Consider the following 15592-nt stretch of genomic DNA (forward strand, 5'->3'; position numbering starts at 1 on the left):
TAATCGCTGGTTCTCTGGATAGAATCTCACTTGTCGTTTTGCTTTTGATTTTCAAGGTGTATTTGCATGAACTTTTATTTGGCTCTTTCTTTCTTTCTTTCTTTTTAAATCTGTTTATCCTCCAGGGTTGGTTTTTCCCTCGGACTCAGCGAGGGATTCCACTTCTACTGCTACCAGGGCAGTGTCCTGGAGTATGAGACTTTGGGTCGGGGATACAACTGCGGAGGATGACCAGTACCTCGTCCAGGCGGCCTCACCTACTGTGCTGAACAGATGCCTTGTCGGGGGATGGGAATATTGGAAGGGATAGACAAGGAAGAGGGAAGGATGTGGCCGTGGCCTTAAGTTAGCCACCATCCCGGCATTTGGCTGGATGAGAAGTGGGAAACCACGGAAAACCATTTCCAGGATGGCTGAGGAGGGAATCGAACCCCTCTCTACTCAGTTGACCTCCCTAGGCTGTGTGTACCCCGTTTCAGCCCACGTACCACTTTTCAAATTTCGTGCCAGAGCCGGGAATCGAACCCGGGCCTACTGGGGTGGCAGCTAATCACACTAACCACTACACCACAGAGGCGGGCTAATGTTTATCATTACAAAAAAATTCTTCTTTCTTAATGTCGGGTTCGACCCTCCAGGGTCGGTTTTCCCTCGGACTCAGCGAGGGATCCCACCTCTACCGCCATAAGGGCAGTGTCCTGGAGCGCGGGACCTTGTGTTGGGGATACAACTGGCAAGGATGACTAGTACCTCGCCCAGGCGGCCTCACCTGCTATGCTGAACAGGGGCCTTGTGGAGGGATGGTGAGATTGGAAGGGATAGACAAGGAAGGGGGAAGGAAGAGGAAAGGAAGCGGCCGTGGTCTTACGTTAGGTAGGGGTCTACATTCCGGCATTGCTCGGAGGAGAAATGGAAAACCGCGGAAAACAACTTCGAGGATGGCTGAGGAGGGAATCGATCCCCCCTCCCCCATCTACTAAGTTGACCTTCCGAGGCTAAGTGGACCCCGTTTCAGCGCTCTACCGGTACAACTGGATTACTCATCGGTATAACTCGCTCCGCTCCCAGCTCTATTTGGTTATGCCTATGCTGGTGTACGGACTAGTCTGTTCTGTTCTGTTCTGTTCGTGAAGTTGATTTGGGCTCGTTATTTCACCCAGACACAATACTGTATTATATTTGTACTAGTACGGACTAGTCTAGTGTGTTCGTCCCGCTGTAGAAACTGAGGCAAGCAAAGGAGAGCGGAGAAGTGTGGTTCATTTTCTGACGGCTGAGGGCACTGGAGTACGCGAAACTCATGTCGCATGTCTGCTGTGTATGACGAACACTACATGTCCGTGACGAGTGCGCCCGAGTGGCATAGGAGATTCACAGAAGGGCGCACATAACTGCAAGACGATGCAGGAAGGCTACACTTAAGCTGTTTAGTTGGGAAACACTTCACCACCCTCCGTACAGCCCGGATCTTTTACCTTATGATTTTCACATTTTTGGCGACCTGAAGAAACACATTCGTGGACGAGGAATTGCAACAGTGAGTGCGGTTGTGGATACGTCAGCAAACTATCTCTTTCTAAAAACTGGAATTGATCGTATCTTTTCTCAGTGGTATTTACTTTTGAATAAAACCACTTCATGGTGAAGTTGTAGTGGGTGTTCGGTTTTCATTCGACTGCCCCTTATATTTGATGCGAAAGTCGATGCCAGTTTCCTTAGATGTCAGCAACGATCTTTTCATATAGAAGGCTTCCTTGCTTGTGTTATTCTCCTTCTTATCTTCTTTTCGCTCCTTCAGTCAGATGAAATTAAGCTCGGCTAAAAATATAGCTATATTCTTAGGTTTAGGTGAACATCTGAGAATTTACTAAAATCAGTGATAGTGTCACAATAGAAAAACCTTGTATTCTATATTTTAAATTTGAAAAAAATCTAACCCTAAATTTAAGTTCAGAGACTTACCTGGATAAGAATCGCATTTCTCTTTAGGGCAGGATAACATATGGCCGAATCCTGTCTCAACACAGTCGCAAGTTACGCAGCCATGCTGATATGTTTGTCCTACTTCGCATTCTCTAGGCTGTCGATCTGAAACGTAATGTCAGTGTTTTAGTCAATTATTGAGCAGCATAAGAATATTGTGGAAGATTCCCACAACAAATCTGGCTCCTTGGCAGAATGGCCAGTCACTAGTGTTCAGTTATTACGGTCCCGGGTTATATTCCCGGAATTTGGTTAATTCCTCTGACTAGGAGACTGTGTGTTTGGGTTTGTGCCAATACATTCCTCTTCAAATACACACAACATACCATACTACCAGCCACCGTAGCGTGGACAACACCAATTTCCACGCTAACTGCAGCACAATTTGAACTGGCCATTAAAATTTATGAGCCAGGTCTAGTAAAAATAGAGAAGGAAGTATAAAACAAGACACCCTTCAAACGCCACATAAAATAACAAGGACTTACCTTTAAGGAGCCGGAGGAGTGTCACCATTAACCCGTGGATAAAATTTAAAAAACCTTAATATGGTATCAAAGTGCTTTGAGTTAAAGAAAGAAGAACACTTAATACTTCACGAAAAATAAGATCACTTTAATTCCGGAAAACAACAGAAAGATTAGAAAATAGGGAAATTCTTCCTCCTAACAAAACAAATGAAACAAATCAAGTGACAAATCAGAAAGGTATAATACACTGACTGACAGAGCAAATGCAACACCAAGGAGTGGTCAGAACTTTATACCAATTGCAGGGTAGACTGACGTCACTGAGGTATGCTCATGATGTGAAATGCGCCGCTGTGCTGCGCACGTAGCTAACGATAAATGGGACACGGCGTTGGTGAATGGACCACTTCGTACCGTGATTTCTCAGCCGACAGTCATTGTAGAACGTGTTGTCGTGTGCCACAGGACACGTGTATAGCTAAGAATGCCAGGCCGCCGTCAACGGAGGCATTTCCAGCAGACAGACGACTTTGCGAGGGGTATGGTGATCGGGCTGAGAAGGGCAGGTTGGTCGCTTCGTCAAATCGCAGCCGATACCCATAGGGATGTGTCCACGGTGTAGCGCCTGTGGCGAAGATGGTTGGCGCAGGGACATGTGGCACGTGCGAGGGGTCCAGGCGCAGCCCGAGTGACGTCAGCACGCGAGGATCGGCGCATCCGCCGCCAAGCGGTGGCAGCCCCGCACGCCACGTCAACCGCCATTCTTCAGCATGTGCAAGACACCCTGGCTGTTCCAATATCGACCAGAACAATTTCCCGTCGATTGGTTGAAGGAGGCCTGCACTCTACCATTGACTCCACAGCATAGACGTGCACGCCTGGCATGGTGCCGGGCTAGAGCGACTTGGATGAGGGAATGGCGGAACGTCGTGTTCTCCGATGAGTCACGCTTCTGTTCTGTCAGTGATAGTCACCGCAGACGAGTGTGGCGTCGGCGTGGAGAAAGGTCAAATCCGGCAGTAACTGTGGAGCGCCCTACCGCTAGACAACGCGGCATCATGGTTTGGGGCGCTATTGCGTATGATTCCACGTCACCTCTAGTGCGTATTCAAGGCACGTTAAATGCCCACCGCTACGTGCAGCATGTGCTGCGGCCGGTGGCACTCCCGTACCTTCAGGGGCTGCCCAATGCTCTGTTTCAGCAGGATAATGCCCGCCCACACACTGCTCGCATCTCCCAACAGGCTCTACGAGGTGTACAGATGCTTCCGTGGCCAGCGTACTCTCCGGATCTCTCACCAATCGAACACGTGTGGGATCTCATTGGAAGCCGTTTGCAAACTCTGCCCCAGCCTCGTACGGACGACCAACTGTGGCAAATGGTTGACAGAGAATGGAGAACCATCCCTCAGGACACCATCCGCACTCTTATTGACTCTGTACCTCGACGTGTTTCTGCGTGCATCGCCGCTCGCGGTGGTCCTACATCCTACTGAGTCGATGCCGTGCGCATTGTGTAACCTGCATATCGGTTTGAAATAAACATCAATTATTCGTCCGTGCCGTCTCTGTTTTTTCCCCAACTTTCATCCCTTTCGAACCACTCCTCCTTGGTGTTGCATTGTCACTGTCAGTCAGTGTATTAATTTCGTGTGGCTATTTCTAGCCGAGTGCAGCCGTTGTAAGGCAGACCCTCCGATGAGGGTGGGTGGCATCTGCCATATGTAGGTAACTGCGTGTTATTGTGGTGGAGGATAGTGTTATGTGTGGTGTGTGAGTTGCAGGGATGTTGGGGACAGCACAAACACCCAGCCCGCGGGCCATTGAAAGTAACCAATGAAGGTTAAAGTCCCCGACCAGGCCGGGAATCGAACCCGGGACCCTCTGAACCGGAGGCCAGTACGCTGAACATTCAGACAACGAGTCGGACATCAGAAAGGTGGAATAACCCTAAAGACGGCCGTCCATCTTAAGAAGAAAAGATAAATAAGGAATCCACTTTTATAATTACGATAACCAAACGGTCTTTGTTATATCAGAGTAACTTAACATATTTCTTAATTCAACTTGGAAGGTACCTTCAAGGTCCAAGATTTCTCCCCTTATACTTTTAAAATATTAATTGTTACACTTCGTCAGGATAGTATTATCCACGGAGTTTCCCCAAGAGAAACAGATTCGAAACACACACGTCACCATAAATCGAAATGCATAACCTGTCACGAAGAGAGATAAATCAAACTCAAAAGAAAATTCCGTAAGTTAACGTAAAAGGTAGGTTAAAATGACAAAACTTCACAAGAAGCAAGATCATAACCGCAAAAGCCAAACAAAAACCAACACCAAACCAGATCAACAAAGTTAACAATCATCACCATCGCTACCAAATCCCCATGGCAACGAACATACGCCATAAACGCAAGCAAACGACCAATCTGAAACTAATTGTTTTCAAAAATGGAATGTGTCCTCCTATGGCTATTGCACAGGAAAGAAGTACCTCTCTCTCTCTCTCCCCCCTTGTCAAGGCGTAGGGATATGCCATAATAGTTGGAGAGTCCTCGCCATGTTGATAGCTGGGAATCCTCGAACAATGACTTTCAAACAAGTGTCTTTATCGGATCTACCGATCTCGCCGGTGGTCGCCCTCACGGTCTCCCTTCTCGTACCTTCCCTTATACCACCATCTCCCCCATGGCTTCATTCCTCCTTGTGTTATGACCGAAGTGCTCTGTCGGCCTTCTCCACGAGCCTTTACTTGACCGCAACCTCCTCAAGAACTGAAGCGCAGGTCCGGTATTCCGTCCATTAGATGCGCAGGACTTCACAGTAGACCCAAATTTACAGCGCTTCTACCTTCTTTCTGTGTAATTGTTCTTGTCTCAGTGCCCTACGTGGCGTTGGGAAATATCAGTACCCCAATTTAGTGGTCTTAGTGATGGTCCTGTACCCCCTCATGTTTCTGAGTTTGGCATTCGCCACTCGGGCCGGGGTATGACGTCACTTTACCTCATGCGAACAACTTCCGTTGTTCATGATTAGAATCCCCAGGTATGAGTAGATGAAACTCCCCACCACCTCAATTCCTACTCTTCTGCTCATGTGTGGTAGGTTATTATTGTTCGCCCTGTCCACGATAATGACTTTCGCATTATTCTTATTGATTTCGAGGCCCAAATCACTGTTCGTTCTTGACAGTCGATCCATAATTAAATATCGCCAGCTCCCTGGCAGTTGTCGTTTTAATAAGAGTGCCAGTGTCACTGTATAGTGGTTGCTATAATTTGCAGGAGCACTTTTCTTGGTATACGGATGAATATCGAATCACACCACTCATACGGTTATTTCGCAGTAACGTTTGGTGAACTTTTATTTGAAAATTATCTATTTCAGGGAAGCACCTAGTCTGGAAAGAACTCACACAGATGCAACAACTTATTTAGCTGTTGACCAAGGTGTTCTGGTTATGAGACCTACTGATTATATGTAAGCAAATCAGAAATGTGGCTACATAACCTACATATCTCATAGAAAGGTTACATAACTGGCGTATTATCCCGCTCACACCAGTTATTGCGAGAAATGTTAGGGCTGTTGTCAGGAATGAACATGACGGTATAAGAAGAATCTTGCTGCTCTGACTGCACGTGCTGCCTTGTAAATATGCTATTCTCGGCAGCACATTCATTCAAACGCACTGAATTGGCTCTTGAATAATACCAAATACCTTGTTATCACTTTCGTTGCATTCACTGTGAATATGTGACAAGTCATCAGCTATAATTCGTTAATGATACCATACAATTTCAGCTCAAAACATTGCTTGGTTTAGCTGCTATGTTCCTTTACGCACATTGGTGAAATGTTTCGACAGATGTTCGAGAACAAAAATCATACCAATAAAGCATAAAGAAGCGTGAATCTAGTGCTAGACCAAGAATATATACTTTACGACAAATCAACGACGTTAGAACTATTTCGATGGCAAGCGGTAGGTGGCAGAGGAAAAAATACCTGCGAGACTACGATGTTATACGTAAGATGTCAGAAAACACGTACAAGTGTTCTATATTAAGTATTGTGCTAGTTGTTTTACGTCCCACCGACACAGATAGGTCTTATGGCGACGATTTATATAAAGTGTTAAGAGCACAAGGGCAGTAGAGGGGCTAAAAGTGGCAGAGCCTAGGATCCTGGACAAATGACCACACAGAAATTTTACATTTTGAATGTATTTTATAAATATATTTTTGTTCGTTTATATTCACCAAGAAACCAACAAAAACAACAGCGATAAACAAGGAGAATAAATATTTGAAAATGTATTAAAACGGATTTAAACAATTTAAGCTTTAGTGCGTCGTAATTATCCGGGATGATAAACTTCCATTTCACAAGACCTATTCGTCTTAACCATGGTGAGACAAATGTTTTTATCTAAGAAGCCTGAGATTCCAACATTTATTCCCTCCAAGGGATATCGATCTCCCGACCTTCAAGACCGCAAAAGCATAGTATCCACATCAAGTTTTACTTTTAGTACTCTTAAAAGCACTTTGCCACTTCTGCCCTTATTCAACAGCGAAGTAATAACACATATTTGGATCAGGAGGATCCAGAGGAAACAGGAGAAGTAGCTCATACTACACGGCCAATAATCACTAAAGTAGGGGGTTAAATAGAGAAAACCAAAAAATAAAACTAGAACTGGAGACTGAATCCACTTAAGCAATAAAACTTAATGGGGAAGAAGGCCGGATGACGCAGAGGATAAGCCATACTACATTGTGACTGAGGAAGTAGGTTGGCGCATTTTCAGAGGCTTGCTAGTGCTATTAGACGCAAACTAGGTGGGTTTAGAAGAGTGGTAGTAGTGTTTAGTGTGGTTCTGTAAATTAATGTCTTTAAAGCGGAGTGTAAGGGTGAGGTACTAATGAAAAACACGTCCCTCATTCTTAAAGCACAACTACAACAAAACGAATATCCGACAAACAACAAGAAGGAAATATTCTACGCGAATGTCAGCTTCACAAAACCTACAACTAACATACAAGACCAACCGCAACACAGAGACCCAAAAACGCGTGCGGCCAGATCTTCGGTTATTCAAGGAGTAACAAATAAAGAATTTGGGCGGGTACAATGTACAGAAGACAGCCCCTAAACAGAGAGTACAAATCCGTGTCATATGACAGAAGAAACGAGGAAGACACAGAGCGTCGACAATCGAAGGTAAGAAGACACGGCACAGGAACGAAAACAGAAGCTGGAAGATTATGTTTGTCAGAACGCCTTGCATGGTTTTATATTCGAAGACTGAATACTTCTGTAACGAAAGAGGACATACCAACCTACTTAGAAGAAAACGGAATAATAGACAGGGAATTTACACTCCTTACCTCTAGATCCACATCGACAAAACTTTTAGAAGAGGCATTCCATATTCAGACAGGGAAAAAGTTGACAAAAAGACTTCTCGCTAGAAGGCGTGACTTTTCGCCCCTGTAGATCTAACTAGGGACAATGAACATGACGAAATCCTAAGAAAGGACTCCGCAATCAAAAAGGTATAACGACGTAGGGACTGATATTAAATGCTTAATATGGAACATAGAAGGTTAGGAACTGTGCTTGGCTCATTACCTTATGATAAATTCTCCGAAAATGATATTGTGGCTCTTACGGAAACATTTGCAATGAACGAACTACACATACATAAGAAATACGCAATCAATGTGTTAGCAACTCAAGGTGAATCTGGGAGACCAAAGGGAGGACTGGCATGTCAGTTATCAGCCAGAGTGTCCCATTTCAGTTTGGTGTATAAGACAGATAATATGCTAATGATTAAAACAACATTCATAACCATGTATGGGTTTATTTTCAGCCTGAATGGAAAGACTATGACATCATAAACGAACTGATGACAAGAATCTCTGGAGTAGAAAAGGCAGATCATCCTATGATTGCTGGTGATCTAAACTGTCGGATAGATGTTGCAAACAAAAAAGCGGAAGTGGTAGTAAACTACCTAGAGATGGAGGGATTCTCATTACTTAACGAGGGAAATGAGAAGTCATACATAGGCCCAAACGGAAGAAGCACTATTGATCTTGTATTCAGTAATAGGATAAATCCAAAAGAAGTGAAACTATCGATACTAAAAGAAATAGAAATATCTATCAGTAGAAATTATTCTAATAGGAAAATTAGATCTAATACCAATATAAATGGTCCGTTATTAGGCATTATAAACTTTCCAGCTAACTCATTCCTGGTTGCCAGCGTTTCGCCCCCGTGTGCTAGGTTGGGCTCATCAGTTGGTACCTAGCACACCTACCAAGACGCATGGCTAGTGCATACCGTGGAGGCCACTGCGTAGGCTAATTGTAGCCACCGGCAGTGCCAATGCACTGTGAGAGACTTTGTCTCACTACCAAAAATTGATGCCTGCTTGGCCATCAGATGATATAGATGTTGATTGCGATGGGGAATCAGAAATGTTTGTTCCGAATGAGTAAATTTATAATACCAATATAAATGGTCCGTTATTGGACCTAGCACACGGGGGCGAAACGCTAGCAACCAGGAATGAGTTAGCTGGAAAATTTATAATGTCCAATAACGGACCATTTATATTGGTATCATAAATTTACTCATTCGGAGCAAATATTTCTGATTCCCCATCGGAATCAACATCTATATCAAACTTAGATCTGTCGACCAAGACCAATCTCAAGGAACCACCATCGTGAAAAATAGCCATGGATAAATTGGAGGCCTATTCTGTAACAGTGCCAATAATTCTGAACGAAATACACCGTGGTAACTTAAGCGGATCCCTTTAGTACCTAGAAGACGTAATCAAGCAAACATCAGTACCATGTTAAACCATGGTTCGACCATATCTGTTACAAAACAAGGAAAGAAACATTAAATTCCCTTTATCAATCCAAGGAATGCTATACAGAGGAAACACTTGCAGAATACTCCAAAAGAAGGAAACATTATAAAGCAATAATTAAGGAAGCAACGAAAAAGTCCAGAGAGCCTCAGAAGAAAATATGATAAAGAAAGCAGAAGAGGAAACTTTCTCAATCCTGAAGCAGAAACAGCAAAAGTACACAAGGAAGTCTCCACTAGAAACCTCAGAAGATAATTTCACTAAACAAACAAAAGAAACTCGAGACTAGACTGAAGATGGCGACTGGATACAATACCAACTGAATCCTTCACAACAGACTACTTAGAAGAAGTCGTCCGTGAGAGTAGAGCCAGAAAAGCAGGGGGACCAGATGACGTATTTTACGAACATATTAAAGACAGCTGGGCAACACTGAAGGAACCCATCACAGAGTCCATGAACCAATGCCTCATGCAAGGAAAATATCAGACAAATGGCGGGAATTAACTTTAAAAATGATGTACAAGGGCAAAAAAGATGTGAGTGACTCGAACGCCTACCGTGGCATTGCTTTAGAGTGCACATTATTGAAGCTTATAACAAAAATGTTAACAAACCAACCAAGGAATACAGTAGATCTCGAAATACCAGAAGAACAATTCCGATTTAGAAGAGGCAGATCAACAACCCAGGCGATGAATTGTCTAATTGAAGATATACAAGGGGCAATTAGGCCACAGAAAGGAAACTTATATGCAGTGTTTGTCGACATTGGCAAAGCCTTTGAATTCACAAGCAGCAGCCTAATCCTTCAGAAACTGGAAGAGATAACCGGGATTTTTTTTTTTTTTTGCAAAACTGATGAAAATTATATTTTCAGAGAACTATGTGAGAATATGCAATGTAGGGGTTCTTCTAGGGGATCCTTTGAGTTCAATTCTTTTCAATGTAGTAATATGTGATGTAAGAGAATCAGTCGCTGAGAATCAAGTTAGAATTTACCTGTACGCGTACGATATAGCAATTAAGTTGGCACACCGAGATGGACTTCAAGAAGCAATCATCATCCTGTCAAAATGGTCCAAAAAAAAAAAAACAATTTAGAAATTAATGAACAGAAAAGGGTAGTCATGGTTTTTAGAAGGGGAGGAAGGCGAGCGGCAACAGACACACTCAGTTACGAAGGCTCACCTTCAAGAATAGTCCGACTCGTTGGCTGAATGGTCAGCGTACTGGCCTTCAGTTCAGAGGGTCGCAGGTTCGATTCCCGGCCGGGTCGGGGATTTTAACCTTACTTGGTTAATTCCAATGGCCCGGGGGCTGGGTGTTTGTGCTGTCCCCAACATCCCTGCAACTCACACACTGCACATAACACTATCCTCCACCACAATAACACGCAGTTACCTACACATGGCAGATGCCACCCACCCTCAACGGGGGGTCTGTTTTACAAGGGCTGCACTCGTCTAGAAATAGCCACACGAAATTAAATTAAATTAACCTTCAAGAATTGTAAATACGTTCAAATACCTCGAAATTACTTTCGAGACAACTGGGTCTACATTTACAAGTCACATAAAAGAAAGGACTCTGGCAGCAATAATAGCAATAAAGGACATAGATCATCTTTTCACCTATCAATCAAGACAGTCTTGAAACTTTTCCGTCTACACCAATCGTGACCTACGGCATTGAAATCATATGGACCCACCTGAAAAAAGAAAGACCTAAGAGAGATAGAAAGGGTGAAAGCAATTTTCCTTAAAAGAGCGCTATGTGTATCTAAACACACCCCCGCAAGACTTGTATAGGAAATGACTCGAGAACTTTTCTCCATTGAGGACCTACGTCGTATTATGAATCTACAATCTACAAAAGAATATCAAGAGCTTTTACATGAATTAAAATTGAAAAAAGATAGAAATTTGGAGTGACTTTTATTTAACGGAAGCAATGACGACAGATAATTGGTGCCAAAGCCGCTTCGATCTCAGGCATACAGTGACTCGTGCAGCGTCCATGGTTTCCATCATAAGGCGTGTGTTGTATTTAGTTTTCAAGAACCAAACCATGATTGTGTGTGCCGTTGGTGAGAAAATTTTTATGGTCATTACCACGCCTTGGAGTGCCTGAAGAGGCATTGATCTCTGACAAAGCTCTGTAGCGAGTAAGTTTGTATTCTTACACCACTGTGTTCTTTTCCATTTAATAAAAATAATTGTGAGTAAGTGAGGAAGTTAATGTTCGAAACCAGGGAAAAGTGAAGTATATTCTGAAATAAATCATCACAATATCACAAAATGAAGAAGGAAAACGAGGGTATACACTCGTGCATCCTTACTACATAGCGCCCGCCCGGGTGGTTAAACTCGTGTCTAGAAATTCTAGTATGCCACATTTTACAAAATTAAGTTAAATTAAGGGAAACCTACATTAAAATGAGGTAACCGCGTCTCAACACTAACCATTATGCTAGAGGTAAACGCTGATATCTTCCCATCGTCACACGCAAGTTTTTTCTTCGTCAAACGCAAGTCTTCTGTTTCTAAATTGTCAATACTGCAGTGTGAAATTTTGTCAACCAATCATCGACCAACTCGCCCCTATAAATATGAGCAAATTTATGTATCTATCTTGATCAGCACGATGACCAGTCTTGTTATTCACACATACGGTTACAAGCGAGCTGGGACAACTTCTAAGGTAGGCGGCTAAACTTTACTCCATCGTGTGAACTAATCTGTAATACCTACACAACTACGTACTTACATGTGAGCGATGTGACGACACAAATGCGTTGTTTTAAGAGTCATTAATATCTTATTGTTTCATTTTCTTCAAATTGGATAAAAAATTAATTGTTTTGTCACTTGCACCGATGTTGGTATTATGTATTGGAATCAACGATCTTATAAGTCCATGACAGTATTTACCTGACATGTAAACTGGGTATTCTTTAACATGAAGCAGATTTTTGTTGGTTTAGGAAAGTAGTGTGATGGATAAAAAGTCTGTACTGTGACATTTTGGTCTACTGTGATCGGCCGTGAATTTTATAAGACCGGACTGTACCCCAGGTGTCTCGCGCGGTGTGCCGACAGGGAAATACAAAGGGATGATTTTTTTTGGTTTATCTTTGGTGTAACCTGCTGAGGAGTGAAAGACCATGTTATTACCACGAGAGAAGACGAGAAAATTTTTAATACAGCCGAACCTTTCACCCACGACAAGTATTACATTTAAAATCTTTCGTCAGATCCGACATCCCAATAGTCACTCTCCAACAAGTATGCATAAAACCGTGATACCATACTTCAGGAAGGCACGAATAGTAATAATTGAAAATTAAGTTAATTAGGGAATTAATTATATAATTATTTTACAAGAAATTAACGGACATCTCAATTACAACGCCGAGGAATTCAGGATGTCAATTGAACCACGAGGTGTGACGTCAGAGCTCGGAACATCGGTGGCGAGCTAGTACTGGAATATTCTCATTCATTCTCTCAAGTCTGTTTCGCTGCTGTTCTCTGCTGACTGCGTGATCGCTCGGGAAGTTACTACAGAAGGTCTCGTACAAGCCTGGACAGCTGTCATTCGCTCTACGAGGGGAGCAGTGTTGTTTCAGTGCGGCTTTAGCAGATCATTTCAACATCTTAACAGACGTCAATAGTGTTAGGAAAGAAGGCATGTATCATCCTTTGCTAATTGTGAAACCACGAGTTCGATGCATTTGTGTTAATATTTTTGTGAAAGTTTCAGCGTACTGCGAGTAATACGAGTTCGATACCGGCCAAGGAAATGGAAGCCTGCAGTGTGAAGTTCGTGTGCCTTGGAGACATCGCTTGGATCATGATGCAGCACTAAAAACCCAGAACCGACGCCAACGGCGTCCTAATGCCTTGAATCCTTCCTAGAAGAACACCATGGTCATCAAGACATCCAAGTTAAGTCGACATTTCATTTATACTGGGTATTATCTGTTCTATGTAGCTGTAATATGTAGTTAACTTTCTTCTTGAAGGGCTTATTAATTGTACAGTAGTTTGAGTAGCTTTTAGTATCTTTACCATGTTAGTTTCTTGCATTATTCGATGTTGGATTTGCAGTTTCACTTACTACGTGGTTGTAAGGTGGTTGATGACAGGGTGTCAACATCATCGGCCATGCGGGTTTCAAATAGTAATGTCATCGGACATGTATCTGATTTAAATATCAGCCATCTACTAACCTTTAAGGAATTTTACATTTCTATTCGATTACTATGATATTGAGGATTGTGTAAGCGTGATATTTTCATTCTTCGAAATATATTTCTCTTATATTTTGCCCAAAAGTGTTTGCTATATTTTACACGAGGCAACAGGCTCATCTGACATATTAACGCTGTGCTAACGATACGGATAGCTTTCTTTGAATCCAATTTCATACTTTTTTTAAGGAAGGATAGTATCTTATTATTATATTTATATGTGGTTCAAGTCATTTATGTAAATGTTCCCGTAATATTTTGAACGGATGTTGCGAGTTATTTTCGCTATTTTATTTTACCTCTCACCTTGTGCCATGTGGAGAATAATGGCATGAATTATGCTGATTTTATGTGCTTTTCGAAGGCGACTCTTCACGTCTCTATGGATAGAGGCACATTTAATATATATTTTTGCGATGTTGAATGCATTGATGAACGGAGATTTTGGAATAATTTATCGTCATTTGACGTATGTGCGAGTTGTTATTTGTGAGCGGTAGGCGATAGCGTCTTCATTCAATATTGAATCACGAAGTAAACCACATGTCTTCCTTCAAAATAAAATTGAGTGTATGAGATAATTATTTGTCATACTGGATGAGCGTCATCACCAATAATATTAAATCGAAGTTGTATAATATTATTCGCTTCCTCAATACGCTAAATGTTGGTAACGTCGAGTTCGATACAGATTGGCGATATTTTTTTTCTTTCAGTCATCATTACCTAGATTGTTTGTACCAGGTGGATTTTGTACAGGTGCAGATCATTATTTACAGGAGTCTGCTATTCCCAGGAGATGATTGGTCAACGTGCGGACAGATGTATACTTGTAAATATACTCTTAGTTGTAGTGGGTTGTAATTGTTTTTCCTTGGTGGATGATGGTAATGGGAGATCATTTCGTGTATTTTTATGTTGTTATTCCACAGGTTGTGTGACTTAATTTTGTTGTGCAATATCGATTTATATGTGTAACCATCGTTGGTCCGAATTTCGGCGTTGTCAGGATTATGACACATGGTTAAGGATTTAAATTAAATTAATTTTTTTGTTTGTTCTTTCTCTCATTTTCTTGCCTACTTTGCCACGTAATATCACGTGTGTTATGTTACAACGAGCAGATAATTATTGAAAAGTCGATTTAAATTGGAAAGTAATTAAATTAAAAAGTGAAATTAAGCGATAGAAGTAATTCGTTAAAATTCTTTTGTATTTTCATTTTTATTTTTATTTTTTGCTCAGTCATAACTTCAATATTTAAAATCTTGTTCCAGATTTTCCGGCATGAATTGACATGCGTGCAAGCATCATTCTCTAGAAAATCAAAGATAACTTTCAATGCAATATTCACAAAACAATGTGACATGGACGAAACAATTTTGTCAGAATTAATATAGAATTCATTAACTTGTACCATCTCATTTGTTTAAATTTTGGATGTACAGCAAGAGTTGATATAAAATTAAATTTTAGCGATCATTTCACATAATCATCATCTTTAAGGAAGGAATTATTACTTTTGGAATAAATCATCCACCATTTATTTGGATTTGATGGTTCATTATTTACGAATATCTGCCCATCTCCTTGATCCACACCATTTTATCATGGAACATGTCAATCCCTTACTGAGCACCCCTGAGAGGGTCGCGTGCCTCCAAATGCTAGTCGTGGCTTAAACGGGCAGAGTACCTACGAAGTATCCGTTCTAGAAAGCCAAGAAAACTACCGAGATGAGTCGTCGTGCCGACCACACGACACCTTGTAATCTGCAGGCCTTCGAGCTGAACAACGGTTGCTTGTTAGGGCACGGACCTGTGGAACAGTTACACCGTGGGATCTGGTTTCCAATGAATTACGTATAATCAGAGTATAATATCATTATATCCCTTCATATTTTGGGTTTTCAAATAATTCAAATATTATTTATTTACTTTATCTATAAGATTCTTGCAGGGCTATCTACAAGTCGTATCT

The 15592-nt window shown here is 41.9% G+C and overlaps 1 protein-coding gene across 1 annotated transcript in view; it reads right to left on the minus strand.

Moving 5' to 3' along the window:
* LOC136856728 (pacifastin-like protease inhibitor cvp4) overlaps positions 1 to 15592 on the minus strand; it is a 77110-nt gene that overhangs the window by 26434 nt on the left and 35084 nt on the right. Inside the window, exon 3 of the mRNA XM_068231093.1 lies at positions 1963 to 2088. Within this exon, the coding sequence (XP_068087194.1) occupies positions 1963 to 2088 (126 nt within the window). The remainder of the gene's footprint in view (positions 1 to 1962; positions 2089 to 15592) is intronic.

The sequence above is a fragment of the Anabrus simplex genome, chromosome 1 (genome assembly GCF_040414725.1).
Source record: "Anabrus simplex isolate iqAnaSimp1 chromosome 1, ASM4041472v1, whole genome shotgun sequence".
In the NCBI taxonomy this organism is placed as follows: Eukaryota; Metazoa; Arthropoda; class Insecta; order Orthoptera; family Tettigoniidae; genus Anabrus; species Anabrus simplex.